This window comes from Pipistrellus kuhlii, unplaced genomic scaffold (assembly GCF_014108245.1).
Source record: "Pipistrellus kuhlii isolate mPipKuh1 unplaced genomic scaffold, mPipKuh1.p scaffold_m20_p_1, whole genome shotgun sequence".
Lineage (NCBI taxonomy): Eukaryota > Metazoa > Chordata > Mammalia > Chiroptera > Vespertilionidae > Pipistrellus > Pipistrellus kuhlii.
This window is the reverse complement of record NW_023425404.1, coordinates 150407255-150423324: the sequence shown is the minus strand read 5'-3', so window position 1 is coordinate 150423324 and position 16070 is coordinate 150407255. Positions and strand designations below refer to the sequence as shown.

The following is a 16070-nucleotide window of genomic DNA, read 5'->3' as shown; positions in this document are numbered from 1 at the left end:
AGGAAGGGAAATAATACCTTTTGCTTCGTGCTTGATTTCAGGCCAGCCCGGGAGTAACTCTTGGACTAGAGGAAAAAGAGAAAGAAACCTATGAAAAACACATATAACAGTATAATTTATTTTGATGCCACTTCCTCTGGAAGGTATTAGTTTAAAGTTAGAAGTCCCTTCCCCTAATCTTCCTTCACAGCCTCTAGAAATCTAAGAATAGAAGCTCAGCAAGTACTCCAGTGCTGAATTTTACATACTGAATGAGAGACTGTTTAAATCCTGGAGCTGAGAGTGCAGAGAAGCACCTACACTTTGTCAATGCCGTGCTCACATTTACCGACTCAGCATCTTCTTAGAGGACACCAGCAGAAACCAAAAACTGCAACTACTGTATAAAGAAATATTTCCAGCTATAGTAAGGCAAAGGGGAAAAAAAGAGGGTAATAAATAAAAGAAGAGGTAAAGAAGACAGGAGAAAGGAAAGAAACAAATGCTCTATAGAAGTTGGAAAACGAGAAAATAGGAACAGAATGAAAGAGCATGTTTGACAAGATTCCCAAGTTTTTTTCTATAGGGAGGATTTTAATCTTGCTCATTTAAATATATTTTCATTAGATTAAAACAAATCTCACAAAAACATTAGTTCTTATAGAAGGTTTTTTTTATTTCCCAGTTTTATTCATGATTATCTAATCTTATATGGAATTAGGAAAGATGAAACAGGCATTAATCTATGCATGAGAAGAATTAGATATAGAATCCTATATAATAAAAGCCTAATATGCAAATCAACTGAACACCAGAACAACCAGTAAAACAACCAATTGCTATGATGAGCACTGACCACCAGAGTGAAGATGCTTAGTGCAGGAGCTGACCCCAGCCTGCAGGCCCCAGGCCAGCCAAGGTGGGTGCCAGCAGGGCCCCTTCGATCACCCTGCTGGTCACCCCACAGATCGGCCCTGATCACTGGCCAGGCCTAGGGACCCTACCTGGTCACGAATTTCATGCACCCAGCCTCTAGTACCATTATAACTTTTCTCCTACCAAGAAATAAGGAAAAGTCAAGTTTACCAAGTTTGGCATTCAGATAGTGACTATAACTCACTTTAAGTGTAGCATGAATCAAAGTTAACTCATCCAACTACTACTTATAGCTAGAAAAATGTCTCCCTAAGTCAGGAGCCCTCAAATTGTTCAGTCCCATGATCCCCTTATACTCTTAGAAATTATTGGTTCCCAACAAGCTTTTGTTTATGTGCGTTATATCCATTGATACTCACTATTAAGAATTAGAACTGAGATTTTTTTCATTTTTCAAAAATTTTAAACATTTTTTACATTCAATATTATTTTATATTACTTTCAAGTATACAGCATACTGGTTAGACAATCGTATACTTTACAAAGTGTTTCCCCTGATATTTCCAGTACCCAACTGGCACCCTAGATAGTTATTACAGTACTGCTTACTATATTTCCTATGCAGTGCTTTACATGCTCATAGCTATTTTGTAACTACTAATCTATGCTTCTCAACCCCTTCACCTTTTTCACCCAGTCCCCAAAACCCTTTCCCTCTGGCAACCATCAGCCTGTTCTCTGCTTATAAGAGTCTATTCCTATTTTGTCTGTTCATGTATATTGTTCTTTAGATTCCATATACAAGTAAAATCACATGGCATTTGTCTTTCTATGACTGACTTATTTCACTTAGCATAAAACCATCTAGAACTATCCATGCTGTTGCAAATAGTAAAATTTTGTTCTGTTTTATGGCTGAGTAATATTCCATTTTATGAATAGCTTTCTTATCCACTCATCTACTGATGGTCACTTGGGCTGCTTCCATAGCTTTGCTACTGTAAATAATGCTGCCATGAATATAGGGATACATATATTCTTTTGAATTAGTATTTCGGATTTCTTTGGATAAATCCTGAGAAATGGAATCACTGGATCATAAGGCACTTCAATGTATAATTTTTTTCAGGTAACTCCATACTGTTTTCCTTAGTGGCTGTAACAGTCTGTGTTCGCACCAACAGTGCACAAAGGTTCCCTTTTCTCCACTTCCTCACCAACATTTGTTTGTTGATTTATTGATAATAGCCATTCTGACAGGTGTGAGGTGATACCTCATTGTCATTTTAATTTGCATTTCTCTGATGATTAGTGACTTTGAATATTGTTAGAACTGAGAAAACTTTTTAAATATGTATGTATTCATTTTTAAAAAGCAATAATAAAACCATTATATTTTATATGTTAAATAATATATTTTATTATATATATTTTATGTATATTCCTAAACAGGAAAATATTAGTGAGAAGATGCTATTTTTCAAATATAAGGAGTTCCAAAATATGTATATACATACTTTTTGATAGCTCAATTGACATTTTTTCTTTTTAGATTCAAACCAGTGGAATTAATAATTACCCACAGTGTGGATACATTTTGGGGGGACACTCTGTATTTGCAACTCCAATGTTTAGCTTAAATAGAAGATAGCTAGATCCTTATATCTGCTTTTGCATTTATTTTATTTGGCTATGATATGCTTTTGTTTAAAGTAAATGAGGAAAATTCGGCCTTATTCAGATATGTAGTTGGGAAAGTAGAGAGTATTTATTATAATCCTTTCAGATAATTTTGAATATTTCTCTCTGATAATACCCCAAAACCTTACAATTGGTAGAATATAAATGAATTTTTTATATTCTATTACAGTGGTTGAGCCATAGTTTGCAACTCTGTTGACTAATGAGTTTGCCAACCACTGGGCTAGACTAAATGTTACCGTGTAGTTGGAAGCTGTGAGGATTAGGCAATTGTGGCATATGGTGTGCAAAAAGGTGAAGGATAGTATATGACAGAGGTCGGCAAGCCCCGCTCACAAGCTGCATGTGGCTCACAAGCCGCCGTTTGCAGACCACTGCGCTATTACATTGAAATTAGTTGATCTACCTTGCACTTTGAATAGATATTTTACTCATGCATAATTTTATAACATTCTGCACTGGCCATTGGATATTAGTGGATTATGGCAGTTTTCCAAATATTGACACATTTAATTAAATAATATTTTTTAATTTTTATTTATTGATTTTAAAGAGAGAGGAAGAAGAAGCATTGATTTGTTTTTCCACTTAATTATACATTTATTTCTTGATTCTTTTATGTGTCTTGTCTGGGGATTGAACCCCCAACCTTGGTGTATTGGGATGACACTCTAACCAACTGAGGTACCTGGCCATAGCTATAATATCATATTTTAAAGGCACATCTATTAATCGTCAACCTCACCAAAAAACCTTCAACAGCTGGTAAGCTATCAAAATCATAGTAACAAATACAAGTTTTCCAAAATTCTAATTTTACTTGAAAGCTTGAATTTCATTATTAGCAACAAATACTGTCAGTTGCTTTCATTGAAGCAAAAGACTCACTTCATTCATTTTTGCAAACATGTGTGCCAGCTACATAAGTGTAAATAATTATATTTCATCTATCACTTGTTCTTTGAAGTTAAAATGGTGTTTCATGAAAAAAAAAGAGGCTAGTTTGGCTGATAATTCAATCACAGAAGTGCTTTTCTTCCAAACAGCCACTGAATGTTTATGAACAGAAGTGCTTTGCGCATACTTCCCTTTTTGGCAAACAGAATTCTAAAAAGTTGTGTGTTCAAGAGTTAAGATTTAGTAAACAATAATTTTTACTATTTCATCAAGGGTGCTTTTAAGTGAAACTGGCATTTTTTTTAATGCAAATGCACAGTGGTAAAATTATAAGGACTACCAGTACAGTGTGGTGCTACTCCTCAATTCATGCTGAAGCACCAACAGTTTTCACCACCATTGCTTTTGCACAATTAGAGCAGATGTCATCCAGTAAAAATAAATGCAAAGAACATGTTAATATTCATTATGAAAAGAATCTTGGCTTCTCACATTCCTTTCAAGAACCACTGCTCACCGAAACCGGTTTGGCTCAGTGGATAGAGCATTGGCCTGTGGACTGAATGGTCCCAGGTTCGATTTTGGTCAAGGGCATGTACCTTGGTTGCAGGCACATCCCCAAAAGGGGGTGTGCAAGAGGTTGCTGATTGATGATTCTCTCATCGATGTTTCTAACTCTCTATCCCTCTCTCTTCTTCTCTGTAAAAAAATCAATAAAATATATTTTTTTTAAAAGAACCACTGCTCATAATCATTTAAAGCAGTTAAGCCAATAGTTATTAGACTCTCCTATATCCATAGATATGGAGCTTAGGAGACAGAGTCAATGAAAAAGCAAGTTATCATTGTCCCTACTTCATTCCCACTGCCTTAGAGGAGAGAGACCGAGACACCAATCAGGAGGAGGCTCTGTTGGACAGAAGCTGGGATGGGTAAAGTAACTTCGCAAGAAGGCTAAAGTGTTCATCTTTCACTTATTCATAGTGTTTTGAGATCTATTTAGACTATTACGAGCTGACTTGTTTACACACACACACACACACACACACACACACACACACATACAAAATTCATGTGTTAAAGTCTTTACTACCAGTGCCTTAGAAGGTGACTGTATTTGGAAATAGAAAGATAGGGCCTTAAGACAGGTAAATAGTTAAAAATGAAGTTATAGTGATGGGCCCTAACACAATATGGCTAGTGTCTTTATAAGAAGAGGAGATTAAGACACAAACAACACACAAACATGAAGGAAAAGCCACATGGAGATAAAGAGAACAGCCATCTGCAAGCCAAGGACAGAAACCTCACCCGAAACCAACCCTGTGACACTGTGCTCTTGGACTTCCAGCCTGCAGAAAACTGTGAGAAAATCAATTTATGTTGTTTAAGCCACCAGTTTGTGGCATTTTATTTTTGTGGCCCTAGCAAACTGATATATAGAGTCCAATGAATCTACCTCAAAAAAGTCAAGGATCTAAAAAATGAAGGTTCAGCAAAATCAGCTCCTGAATAAAAGAGACAATTACCACCACATTCATTGTCAGTCACATATGTCCCAAGGAAGAGTGTCTGGATCAGTGGTTCTCACACTTTAGAGTTCATGAAGATCATTTAGGGGGCTGTTAGCCATGCAATTTATCAAACCTTCAACTCCAGAAATTCTAAGTCAGAAGCTCTAGAGGGGCTGCCAGTAATGTGCATGTTAATACCTGTTTTTTCCAGGGAATTCAAATAGATTTTTTTTTTGTGTCCTCAAAAACACATTAGCAGCTGATAGCCCTAAAATAATATGTATTTTAATAAATACTGCCTTTATAATTATTCAAAGTGTGTGTATACATTTTTTGGTGGCACTATATATATGTAGATAAATTACAATCTGAGAACCACTTGCCTACCAAAGACAATGGTAATGTGGGCTGAGAAGTAGGAAAATACAGAAACAGGTACTAATTCATTCTAGGAGGAGGAGGAGGAAGATGAGGAGGAGGAGGAGAAAGAGGAGGAGGAGGAGAAGGAGGAAGAGGAGGAGCATCCGCATAATGAACCTCATTTCCCTTTCCCTTTTAAATTCCTGGTGTTAAAATTCTTTATTTGATTGAACCAGTGGGTGAGCCAGGGAAATGGGATGAATGTTGGCAAATTACTCAAGGTAATCCAAAAGCAGACCTGCAAGTTATTTAACCTCCCTAAAAATTCAGTATTTACATTTTTAGAAATTCAGCTGGGTTTCAATACAACTTTAAGTGCTAAATATCCATGGATGTAGCCTTTGTACTTCTCTCAAAGTCATGATAGCAAATATGACCTAAAGGACAACAGTTACACTTATAAAGGGGATTAAAATGCTGTGATGATTAATTTTATGTGTTAACTTGACTGGGCTAGGGGATGCCCATAGCTGGTAAAACATTATTTCAGGGTATATCTGTGAGGGTGTTTCCAGAGGAGATTAGCATTTGAAGCAGTATTCTGAGTAGAGAGATTCAACCCCCACATTGTGAATGGGCACTACCCAATCCTTTATTAGAGGCTCCCAAATGGAGCCAGAAGGGAAAATGCTTCTTGATTTGGTTTGTTCATTTCCTGCCCTCAGCACTGGAGCTCCTGCTTCTCAGATCTTTCGACTCCAAACTAATGCCAGCAATCCTCTGGTGCTCAGGCCTTCAAACTCAGGCTGAGTTCTATCACCGACTTTTCCTGGCTCTCAAGCTTGCAGACAGCAGATTGCAGGACTTCTCAACTTCCATAACCTCATGGGCCAATCCTATAATAAATCTCCTCATATGTATATGTTATGGTTCTATTTCTCTGGAGAAGCTCGACTAATACAATAGTCAACCCAAGACTAAACAGTCCTGATTCAAAGCCCAGTGACTTAAATGCTATAGGATGTATATGAGAAAATTTGCCTGAAGAAAGAATGAGCAGAGTCCAGAGTAATGAAAATCAGAGAATACACAGTAACTGTGTTGCATGAATAATTGCTTCAAGAGAAAGAAAGGAAGTTATGGAAAAGAGGTGGCTGGTCAGAGATTCCCCAAAGTCAGTCGTGGACTGGCCTCAGTAGCCAAGGATCCCATGACTGTTCTCTGGAGGCAGCAAATGGCAAGAAGGGAAGGAGAGCAGAGTGGCTTTGCAGTGAGGCAGGTAGAGGACGGTTCTTATGTTACTGGCACCACAAATGCAAGAAGCATTCACAAGTCAGGTGTGTCTAACTTGGAAAATGCCTGCATGGTGTTTTATTGCAGGCTTCAAGATGTCTACATAAAAACAGCCCACCTAACAAGCTCCCCCTTTATCCCCACATATACATACATATAAAAAAAAAAAGAGGCAGAAGCAAACTTTATTTTTAAAATTCACGATTTTCTTCTATAATCAAATTATACCAAGCTGCCTTGGAACTCTGGCCTTAACTATTATAAGTCAGTATTAATTAAGAGTGCACTCTGAAAAGTTACTCCAAATCTGAAAATAGCGAGGGGTGAGTGTGATTATGTTTTCCCGGCCTATTTATGAAAATGAGCGCTCTGATATCTAAGCCTGCAGTAGTGATCAAATGCATTGCATGCAGGACTTGAATGGAAACCAAAAGAGAATGTAAGTGACCTCTCCCAGCAAATACCACCCATTTTCCCCACCAGTGAGCCTGCCCTCGTCAGAAGGGCAGTCTACAATTCCTCTGCTCCTTCAGCAGAATGAGGAAATGTTTCTGTTTGCTCTACCAGCATTAAAAATTCTATTTAAACCCCAGGATGAAGCTGACAAGGAGACCTCTTAAATATGGGCTCGGATCTGAATTCTCTTAATTAGAGCTTCAGGGTAATTGAACGAGATGATTAGCAACCAGATAACTCAGGGGAGTGCTTGTCCGCTCTCTTAGCAGGCTGTACCCTGAAGTGTCACCCCATGTTCAGAGGCTGGAACAAGGGACACCTCTGAGCTGATGTGACATTAAGAATGCCTCCCATGTCATGTGCTAGTCTGGGCTTGCTTTCCAGAATAACACAAGAAGAAATTGCTGAAGTGGAAAGGCTCCAGAAACAAGAGGGTCTGCTACCTCATGATCTGTCTGGTAATAACAGTGCAGTCAAGACTGCACAGTCTTGAAAGAGGATACTCCCCTGACCTGCGCTTGTTTTATAATCTGATCGCATCTGGAAGAAATCAGGAAGGCGTTTTAATTCAAAAGGCTTATGGCACTCTGAATTGTAATTCTTTCATAAGGCAGGCCACCAGCTCCCGGCTGATGGAAAGGGTATGTATTGGACTCTCCAGCAGTATCTGGAGATGAATATCTGTGCACGTGACTGAGCTACTGAGCTGCTGTCAGGCCCCTCTAGATCCCCCTTCTCTAATTTTATTCTCTACCCCCCTTGGGTCCTACCTGGAGGGGAGATGACTGGACCTTCTAATCTGGGAGCAGCAATGGGTCAGCATCAATTCCTGCTGGACAGATTCTGGGAGGCCACACCTTGCTCTTTACAGGCCCACTTAAGACGGAGGTCTTATCCCACAGTGTGAACCTGGTACCTGGCCTTAAAGTGCTCACTGACATCCTAAAGCGTATTACCTGCTTATACACTTTAAATGCTGCATAGTATCCTGATTACAGTGGTGAAAACTAACATTATTGTGCTCTTCTAAGTGCCTGAGGCTTTATATATAGTATCTCATTTAATCCCCACTACAATCCTATACTACAGGTACCATTATTGTCACTCCCGTAATAGGAAGAAACCAAAGCCCAGAGAACTTACCTGATTTGCCCCAAATCAGTGTCTGCCAGAATATGAACTCAGATAGCTTGTCTTCAAAGCTGTCTTTCTCTTTTTCTTTTAGAATATCTCTGATTTTTAAATTTTCCAATTGTAGCAAAATACACATAAAATTTGACATAGTACCTATTTTTTTTAAATGCTCATCTGAAGGTATGAGGTATTTTATTGGTTTTAGAGAGAGAAGAAGGGGAGAAAGAGAGAGAAACATTGATGTGAGAGAGAAACATCAATTGGTTGCCTCCCTGACCAGGATCAAACCTGCAGCCTAGGTACGTCCCCTGACTTGGAATCAAACCCACAGCCGTTTGGTGTATGAGATAATGCTCTAACTAGCCTAACTACCTGGCCAGAACCATAGTACCCATTTTTAAGTGTACAGTTTGGTACTGTTAAGTGCATTCACAGTGCTGCATAACCAATCTCCAGAACTTTCTCATCTTGCAAAACTTAAACTCTATATGCATTAAACAACACTCATTCCCACTTCCCACAGTCCCTGGCAACCAGCATTCTTTCTGTCTTTATTAATTTGACTAATCTATGAAACTCAGAGAAGTAGAATCACACAGTATTTTGTTTTTTTGTAATTTTGCTTATCATAACTTCCTCAAGGTTCGTCAATGTTGTAGCATATGCAAGATGTCATTCCTTTTAAAGGCTGAATAATATTCCATTGTATGTATACACCACATTTTGCTTACACATTCACCTGTTGATGAACATGGGTTATTTCCAAAAGCTGCTCTTCTTAACCATGACATTTAATCATCTCCTGTGTACCTTGCTCTCTATGTTCAGTACCTCTTCCGGGACAGCCCCATGAGCACTTAGGTGCTGTAATCTGCCTACCTGCTTGTTCTTTCTTCCTACTGCCAGCTGGTGCCTCTACCTGGCTCACCCTTAGCACCTGTCTAGCCCTGGGTGGGGCAAGGAAGACTTTAGTCCTAAGGTCCAGTTCCTCCCTGTCTGCCCTGGTTGCCAGGTAGATATTCATCTCTCCGTGCCGGCCCTGTTATGGACTGCATCAGCTGCAAAGAACACGGTTTCTAAGCAGAGGTGCTCCCTGGCATACAAATTACTCAGGAGATGAATCTGTCCTATCTCTTTTGAACATTCCTCTCAGGCACGCCACTGACTGAAGCCGGGAAGCTCCTATTACTATTAATAACGCTACAGTGAGAGGGGAAGAAGGAGCTGTGCTGAAAATAAAACAATGATGAACTCAACACATGAACAAGGCCAAGACAAATGGCTATAATGTATTCTGGATCTGTATGTCTCTAAGGCTTTTAATGTGCAGAAGTCTAATACTGAGCATTCTCTGAAAACACAATGCCACAAGAAAAACACGAAGGAAGGCCAGGTATTTTACATGATAAACTTCAAGGGAAGCGTTATGTGTTAGAGTTCTCTATAGCTCTCTGAAGGCACATACCAGTAGTAGGGATGTTTCAGGCTTAATCTGCTCTAAGATCCACTTGTTCATCTTTCTGGCAGCCTAGGGTATCCATAGAGCCCTCCTCTAATACTGTATTTCAAATGAATCCATTCCCCCCGCCCCTCAGCAAGAAAGGCAACTATTTTCTTTGCCACCACAAACGAAGGAAGAGGATTAAAATTACTCAAAGAACGTTTAGAAATTCACACCTCTCCCCCAAACACATGTACTCCTCATCCTACATCCTTGAAAGAACTTTTTTATTTTATCTTTCTGTTCCAAAATCTCCTCTTCTGAACTTGTACTTTCTTCCCATAAAACATGAAGAACAGCATAGCCCTGAGGTATCAGAAGTGGTAGCTGATGGTCCCAAAAGGTTTTTTCGTCTCCTTTCTCCAGGTTCAAAGACAGCCAGGACATGCACATGCACACAGACACCTCTCCTTGCCTACCAGACTGAAGGCTCTACATGTCCCTCCAGCTGTCCATGCATCCCCACATCTATAAGTAGTTACAGGACCCACTATGTGCCAGCTGCTGCTGGGGTCACTGTGCTGGACAATCAGTACAATTACTACAAATCTCCATGTTCCATGAAGTCATCCTTAAACCCTGTCTAAACCTCAAGCAGGCAAAGTATATTTCCACTAAAGTTTGATACACGTTAAGGTTATTTACTTCATGCTGGACTGTAGTTCAATTTTTATCTTTTCCATTTGGTATATTTATTTTACTAGATGGCTTGGATTGAATTTCTCACCAAATTGCTAACTAGTCATCTCAACAATATTTATAGGGTGCAAGATCTGCCCTTTGCCACTGTTTTATGTTATCTCTGGAATCATACAATTGATTTTTTATGTGAAAGGGCCATGGTTTTTGGAAATACTTCCAAATGCCTTTCCTTTGAGGGTAATCTAGTTTCTTTCCCTGCTGTCCCTAGGAAGGGAAAAGCATAGTTAAGGCTTTTTACATGTGCAGTATAATATGAAGCATACACACATAAGGAAAACAACAAAGGAATGATAGCTTTTTCAATCTGTGGAGGTGTACTAAATTATTTTAGCTATTCTAGCTTTTAGTGCTTTGAGGTCTGAGAGGGATAGCCTCTCAAAATACACTTTTAGGTTCCCTCAAAATAAACAAAACAGCCGAAGCCGGTTTGGCTCAGTGGATAGAGCGTCGGCCTGCAGACTGAAAGGTCCCGGGTTTGATTCCAGTCAAGAGCATGTACCTTGGTTGCGGGCACATCCCCAGTAGGAGGTGTACAAGAGGCAACTAATAGATGATTCTCTTTCATCAATGTTTCTAACTCTCTATCCCTCTCTCTTCCTCTCTGTGAGAAATCAATAAAATATATTAAAATTTAAAAAATAAATAAATAAACAAAACACACACACACACACACACACACACACACACAAATAAACCACAGAATTGACTCTGATCTAACTTTTTATATGATGTCTCAGTAAATTTGCACACAAGCTTCTGTGCAGAGTTGAATTGTCACTGCTTTTAGTATTTGGACAGAATGTAACTGTTGAACTCCTAGGAATTGTGGTCGTTTCTGGTGAGGTTAAGCAAGTGAGAAGGAACAAGGGGTACGGGGGTTCTTTCCCTTCAGAACGTGAAGTTTCTCCCACTGCCTCTGCCCCAGGGGTCTCCCAGCTGCCAGACCTAAGGTTTTTCTCCAATGATCCTCTGATTGTTTTGACTTCTCCTTGACCCATATGTTTTAACAGGAAAGTGTTTGTCCTGTGTTGTTTTCTTTCAGTAAATGGCATGACACCTCCTGGCAGGAAAGAAGTAGGGCTGAAATCCTGAAATGTTACTGCAGTTGGCTTTTAATTGGAGTAAGGGCCTTTTCAAGGGGGTATTATTTATTCATTCGTTTAAAACTTATTTGAGGAAAAACAGATTTTAATTGCTATTATATTATCTATAAATCACTGTAATTTAGGAAAATCTTTAGATGATCCTCTCTGGGTGATAGTTACTTTTAATGAACTCGGACAATTACACTTCTCACTCTTCAAAACCAGAATCCCTGACCACAGCCATCCTCATCTGCCACCATGAACAACGCACTCACTGATCACAGTAGCAAAATCAGAGAAGCTCACCATTAAAAAGTCACCCAAGTCCTTTTGATCATTGGCCAACATTTATTAAGGCGCTTCCTGAAGTTAGGGCAGTTCCTGGCCTCAAGAGTCTTATAATTTAGTGGGATCAGCATGTATGGTCAGAATGAAAAACAATCATAAATAGCAGTATATACTTAATATCAAATATGCATTCCCCATAGGAAGTGATACAGAGAGCTCTGACTGTTGGTTAGAAGAAGATGCAAGTATGAAGAGGCCTAGAATGCTGGAATCCTAGTTAGACAGCTAAAGATAGGAGCCCATCACAATGTCAGGCATATATAATAGGTGGTCAATAACTTCTACATAAGCAAGGAGGGTGTGCTTGCCAAGCAGGGATAATGCCATGGATAAGGGCACAAAGGGAAGAATAATGGCCCTGGGGAACAGCTCGTCCAACAATTTCTCCATCAAGTTATGGAGAACAAAAGGAAAAGATGGACAAAGAGGGCAGTTTCAAACTCATAAGGACTCATGGATAATCTCACCCAAATCCTCTGTTAAGGGCTCATAACTATCTGGATTTGTTGTTGCTGTTCAATTCAATTCCATAGTATTACTAAGCATCTACACATGCCAGGCCTTGTGCACTCAGAATGCAAACTTGAGTAAGTTTCTCTGAACTCAAGGGTCTCCTAGTCAAATAGTCAAACATGTAAACAAATGGCTGCCAATCGAGGTGGCAGATATTATCCTAGAATATGCTATGTCCTAGAACAAGAGCCAAAAGGGAGGTGTGGGAAGACTTTTGGGAGGTGATTATGCTTAGGCTGAGTTTGGAAGATACTCTGGCATTGTCAAAGCCTTGGAAGGAAGGGAGGAGAGTGGGGATTGAGGAAGGGGGAATGCAGTGGGAGGAGCGCCAGGAAGAGAGAGTGAAAAGGTGTGAGTACACAAGTCTGGGACTGCATGTGGGCAGGTCTGTCTGAAAAGTGAAGCTTGAGTAGTAGAGGCTGAATACATAGGAACAAAGAAATAGGCAGAGGTTATTATTCAAGAGTCAGGACTTCACACGATAGATACTGGGGAGCCATTGAAGACCTTTACATGGAAGCAATGGCATTCACATTCATTTTTAGAAAGAAAACTCTAGTAGGATAAAGAGGTCTAGAGAGCAATTAGAAGAGTTGGTAGGACTTTACTCGTGTTGTTTTTCTATTGCTAGCATTGGTAGTAAAGTGGGTTTGGCCCCATAGCAAATACCCTAAACTCAGTTTCTTTCCTAGCTGTGGCATGACATCCTAACTTGGACAAGTGATGTCTGTGCTCAGTTTCCTCACTGCAAAGCGAAGAAGCTTTCTAAGCTCCAGATGGTGATAATTCTCCAGGCCTTCTCTCTTATCCTTAAGAAAGGCTGAGTGTGTGAGAGGGGGAGCATTTCAGTCTTTATGTTAATTTCCATGGAAGGTAAGCTAATTTAAATGAGGCTGTTATCAAATTTATCAAAGGTTTTCTTTTAAAGTTTAAACTAAGTTATAGGGAGGCTTAAAATTCCCAGAAACTTGTATTTATGTACTGCATGTGTTTTCACGGACTTTAAATTAAACTGCACTTATGAAAACCCTGTGGGTTCTTTGGATTAAATACTATATTTCAGCCCTACGAATAATGCCAGTGCACAGAGTGTACCCAGAGGAACATTCACTCTCCACTTGCTTATTCAACCTCCCGGTCCGAGCTCAGCCCAATTTTATTAAAATGTCTATTAGTGCAACTCAGTTATGATTAAATAGTCTTCCTACTTTTTCAAAAAGAAAAGAATGCAACTAACTCTTGATAGCCTATGTCAAGTGGGGACATGGCTCACAGGGATAAATTAAATCCATAAATAATCCAGAACCTTTATTTAAGCCAAGAGCTGAATTCACTCTCCTTCCCCAACAAACCTTTTCCAAGAGCTGCTAACAGACTATTCAAACTGATTGAATTCAGACTCCTGTGTGCAGTCAGTTCTAGGTGGAATGGGGAGATTACCTGCTACCCTCTATCCTCAGGAGGTTACTTGCTACCCTCTACCCTTAGAACCCAGACTGCCTCCCTACTCTACATCCCACTCAGAGCAATCTTCCTAAATGCCAAATTGCAGTCTTATCTGAATGGCAGCATTCTGCAGCTCCAAACACTGCTAACATTCCCATTTTCCTGAATCTCTTCCCTTAGCTTCTATCTCTACTCCCCACTGTTTCTTCTCCTACCTTGTCAATCATGCTATTTGGAGATATCTTTTATGTCAGCCACCACCACCACCACCACCACCACCACCACCACCACCACCACCACTCATTTTTTCTCTGCCTGGTCTTCCTGGGAAATACCATCTATACCCATGGATTTAACTGAGGTGCCACATAAATATAGCTCTCTTGTGAACTATTTCTGACATATATTAGATGCTCTGTTAAATGCTTATGAACTTGGACTGAACAAAAAATGGTTGTGTGCTTGTAATATGAAGTTTAAATAAAATGGTATATGGTTAATTCTTCCCTTCCATATCTCTCTATTCCACACATAATAATTTCCCCAAAAGCCTGCAGACTATATCAAATAATGAATGCATGTAAAATTTTGTATGTTTTAAAATTATACAGTCGTTAGTTTTTACTACAATCAAGTAGGATATTCAACAAGCTGACTGTCCACCAGGCCCATGCTAACTGAATGTGAACTCCTGGTAACCTGGGGCTCCATAGTCTCTACACATAATAGCTTGCTCTGGTCAAAACATCATCAACAATATAATCTTATATGAGCATATAAAATCTTCATTACACTTTTTCAACAATAAAAAAATAAAAACCAAGATCATTGTAACTAGTAAGCCCTAATACATTTCCAATACATACCTTGTAGCAAGTGAACATAAAAATGGAAAGTTGAATCTATTCATCTTTACTTAAGGCACTAAATGTCAATGATTTTTAAAAGAAAAACTTAAAGTGTTTGAATAAGAAGGAGGAAGTTTATTATATCATTGCCATATATCATTCAAATAGACTTTGGGAAACACAACTGCATAATTAATCCTTATGAATCAGGTATCGATGGAAATAACTACATTTCAGTATAAAAAGAGACAATCATTTATTCATTTTTCTGCCTTTTCACATGGAGGATTACTTCCCTCCAGACAGTTTGGCTTTTTGACACAAATACTAAAAGGCAATTTTCTTGTCTTTTTTAGAAATAGATACTTTCTTGGCACTGCAAAATGTTCCCAGATTCACCTAGCTTAAAGAGCACTTTAAGATAAGCACTTATTTCTTCTTAACTAAAAACAATTATTGGAGAAACACTTCCAAAAATAAAAGAACACTCCACACAACGTGCTGAAGTAACAAAACACATAGTCATCAAGAGCCAAAGATAAATCTGAACTTCATGCAGCCTGGGGAGAGAAGGACAAGATGTTCTTCCAGAGCTATGTAATACTAGAAATGAAAGTTTGGTGAAATTTTAAGTGCACAATAAAGAACGAATAAGTGATGTTTGGGGCTGCTCAGATGTTTCTATAAAGTTTTGGGGTGTTTTTTAAAATCCTGTATTCATTCTGAAGGTAGACCGAAGACATGTGTCCTGAGACAATGGTTAGGGACATGAGACATCACACTCCATCCTACTCTGGGCCCCAGGAGGCTGAGCCACACGGGTGGTATCAATGGGTTCTTTCGCCCTCTGGCTTCCAGTGGGATTCAGCCAATGGAAGACTCCAACCAAAAGAAGGCTCTGAGGGCAGAAAAGGAGTGAGGTTGGGTATTTATTCCCCCCAGCTTCATTCTTGCAGAGTCTCTGAGTCTGGCAACATATCTCTCCCAAAATATGCAGATCCTGCCAAGTGGTCCTCTCCATATAGCTTTAAATACAAGATTTGTTCCTTCCCCCATCTCCTCAATTCTGTGGGTAGAAATGGATTCCAGTGCTTCTAACTCTGTGATAGTTTCCCTAAACCCTGCCAATACTCTGATAAATAATCCCTTTAACAAACTCTCCTCTAGTTACCCAGTTTGAATGTGTTTCTTGCCAGGACCTTGACTGACACATTTAGGCAAGTTATCTAATGCTTCTGATTCAGTGTCTGCATCTGCAAAACCAATCTAGTAAGAGGATCTGCCTTCTAGTATTGTTGCCAGAGTGTCTGGCTCACAGGAAACTCTCAATTCCTGTTAACTGCAAGTATATTGTACCTCCTATCATCATTTAAATAGTGTGCACTCTTTTTTTTCAAGACATTGCATAGTGATAATA

The 16070-nt window shown here is 39.3% G+C and overlaps 1 protein-coding gene across 1 annotated transcript in view; it reads right to left on the bottom strand.

Moving 5' to 3' along the window:
- RASGEF1B (RasGEF domain family member 1B) overlaps positions 1-16070 on the bottom strand; it is a 504962-nt gene that overhangs the window by 411989 nt on the left and 76903 nt on the right. Inside the window, exon 2 of the mRNA XM_045571312.1 lies at positions 18-65. Coding sequence (XP_045427268.1) covers positions 18-65 — 48 coding nt within the window. The remainder of the gene's footprint in view (positions 1-17; positions 66-16070) is intronic.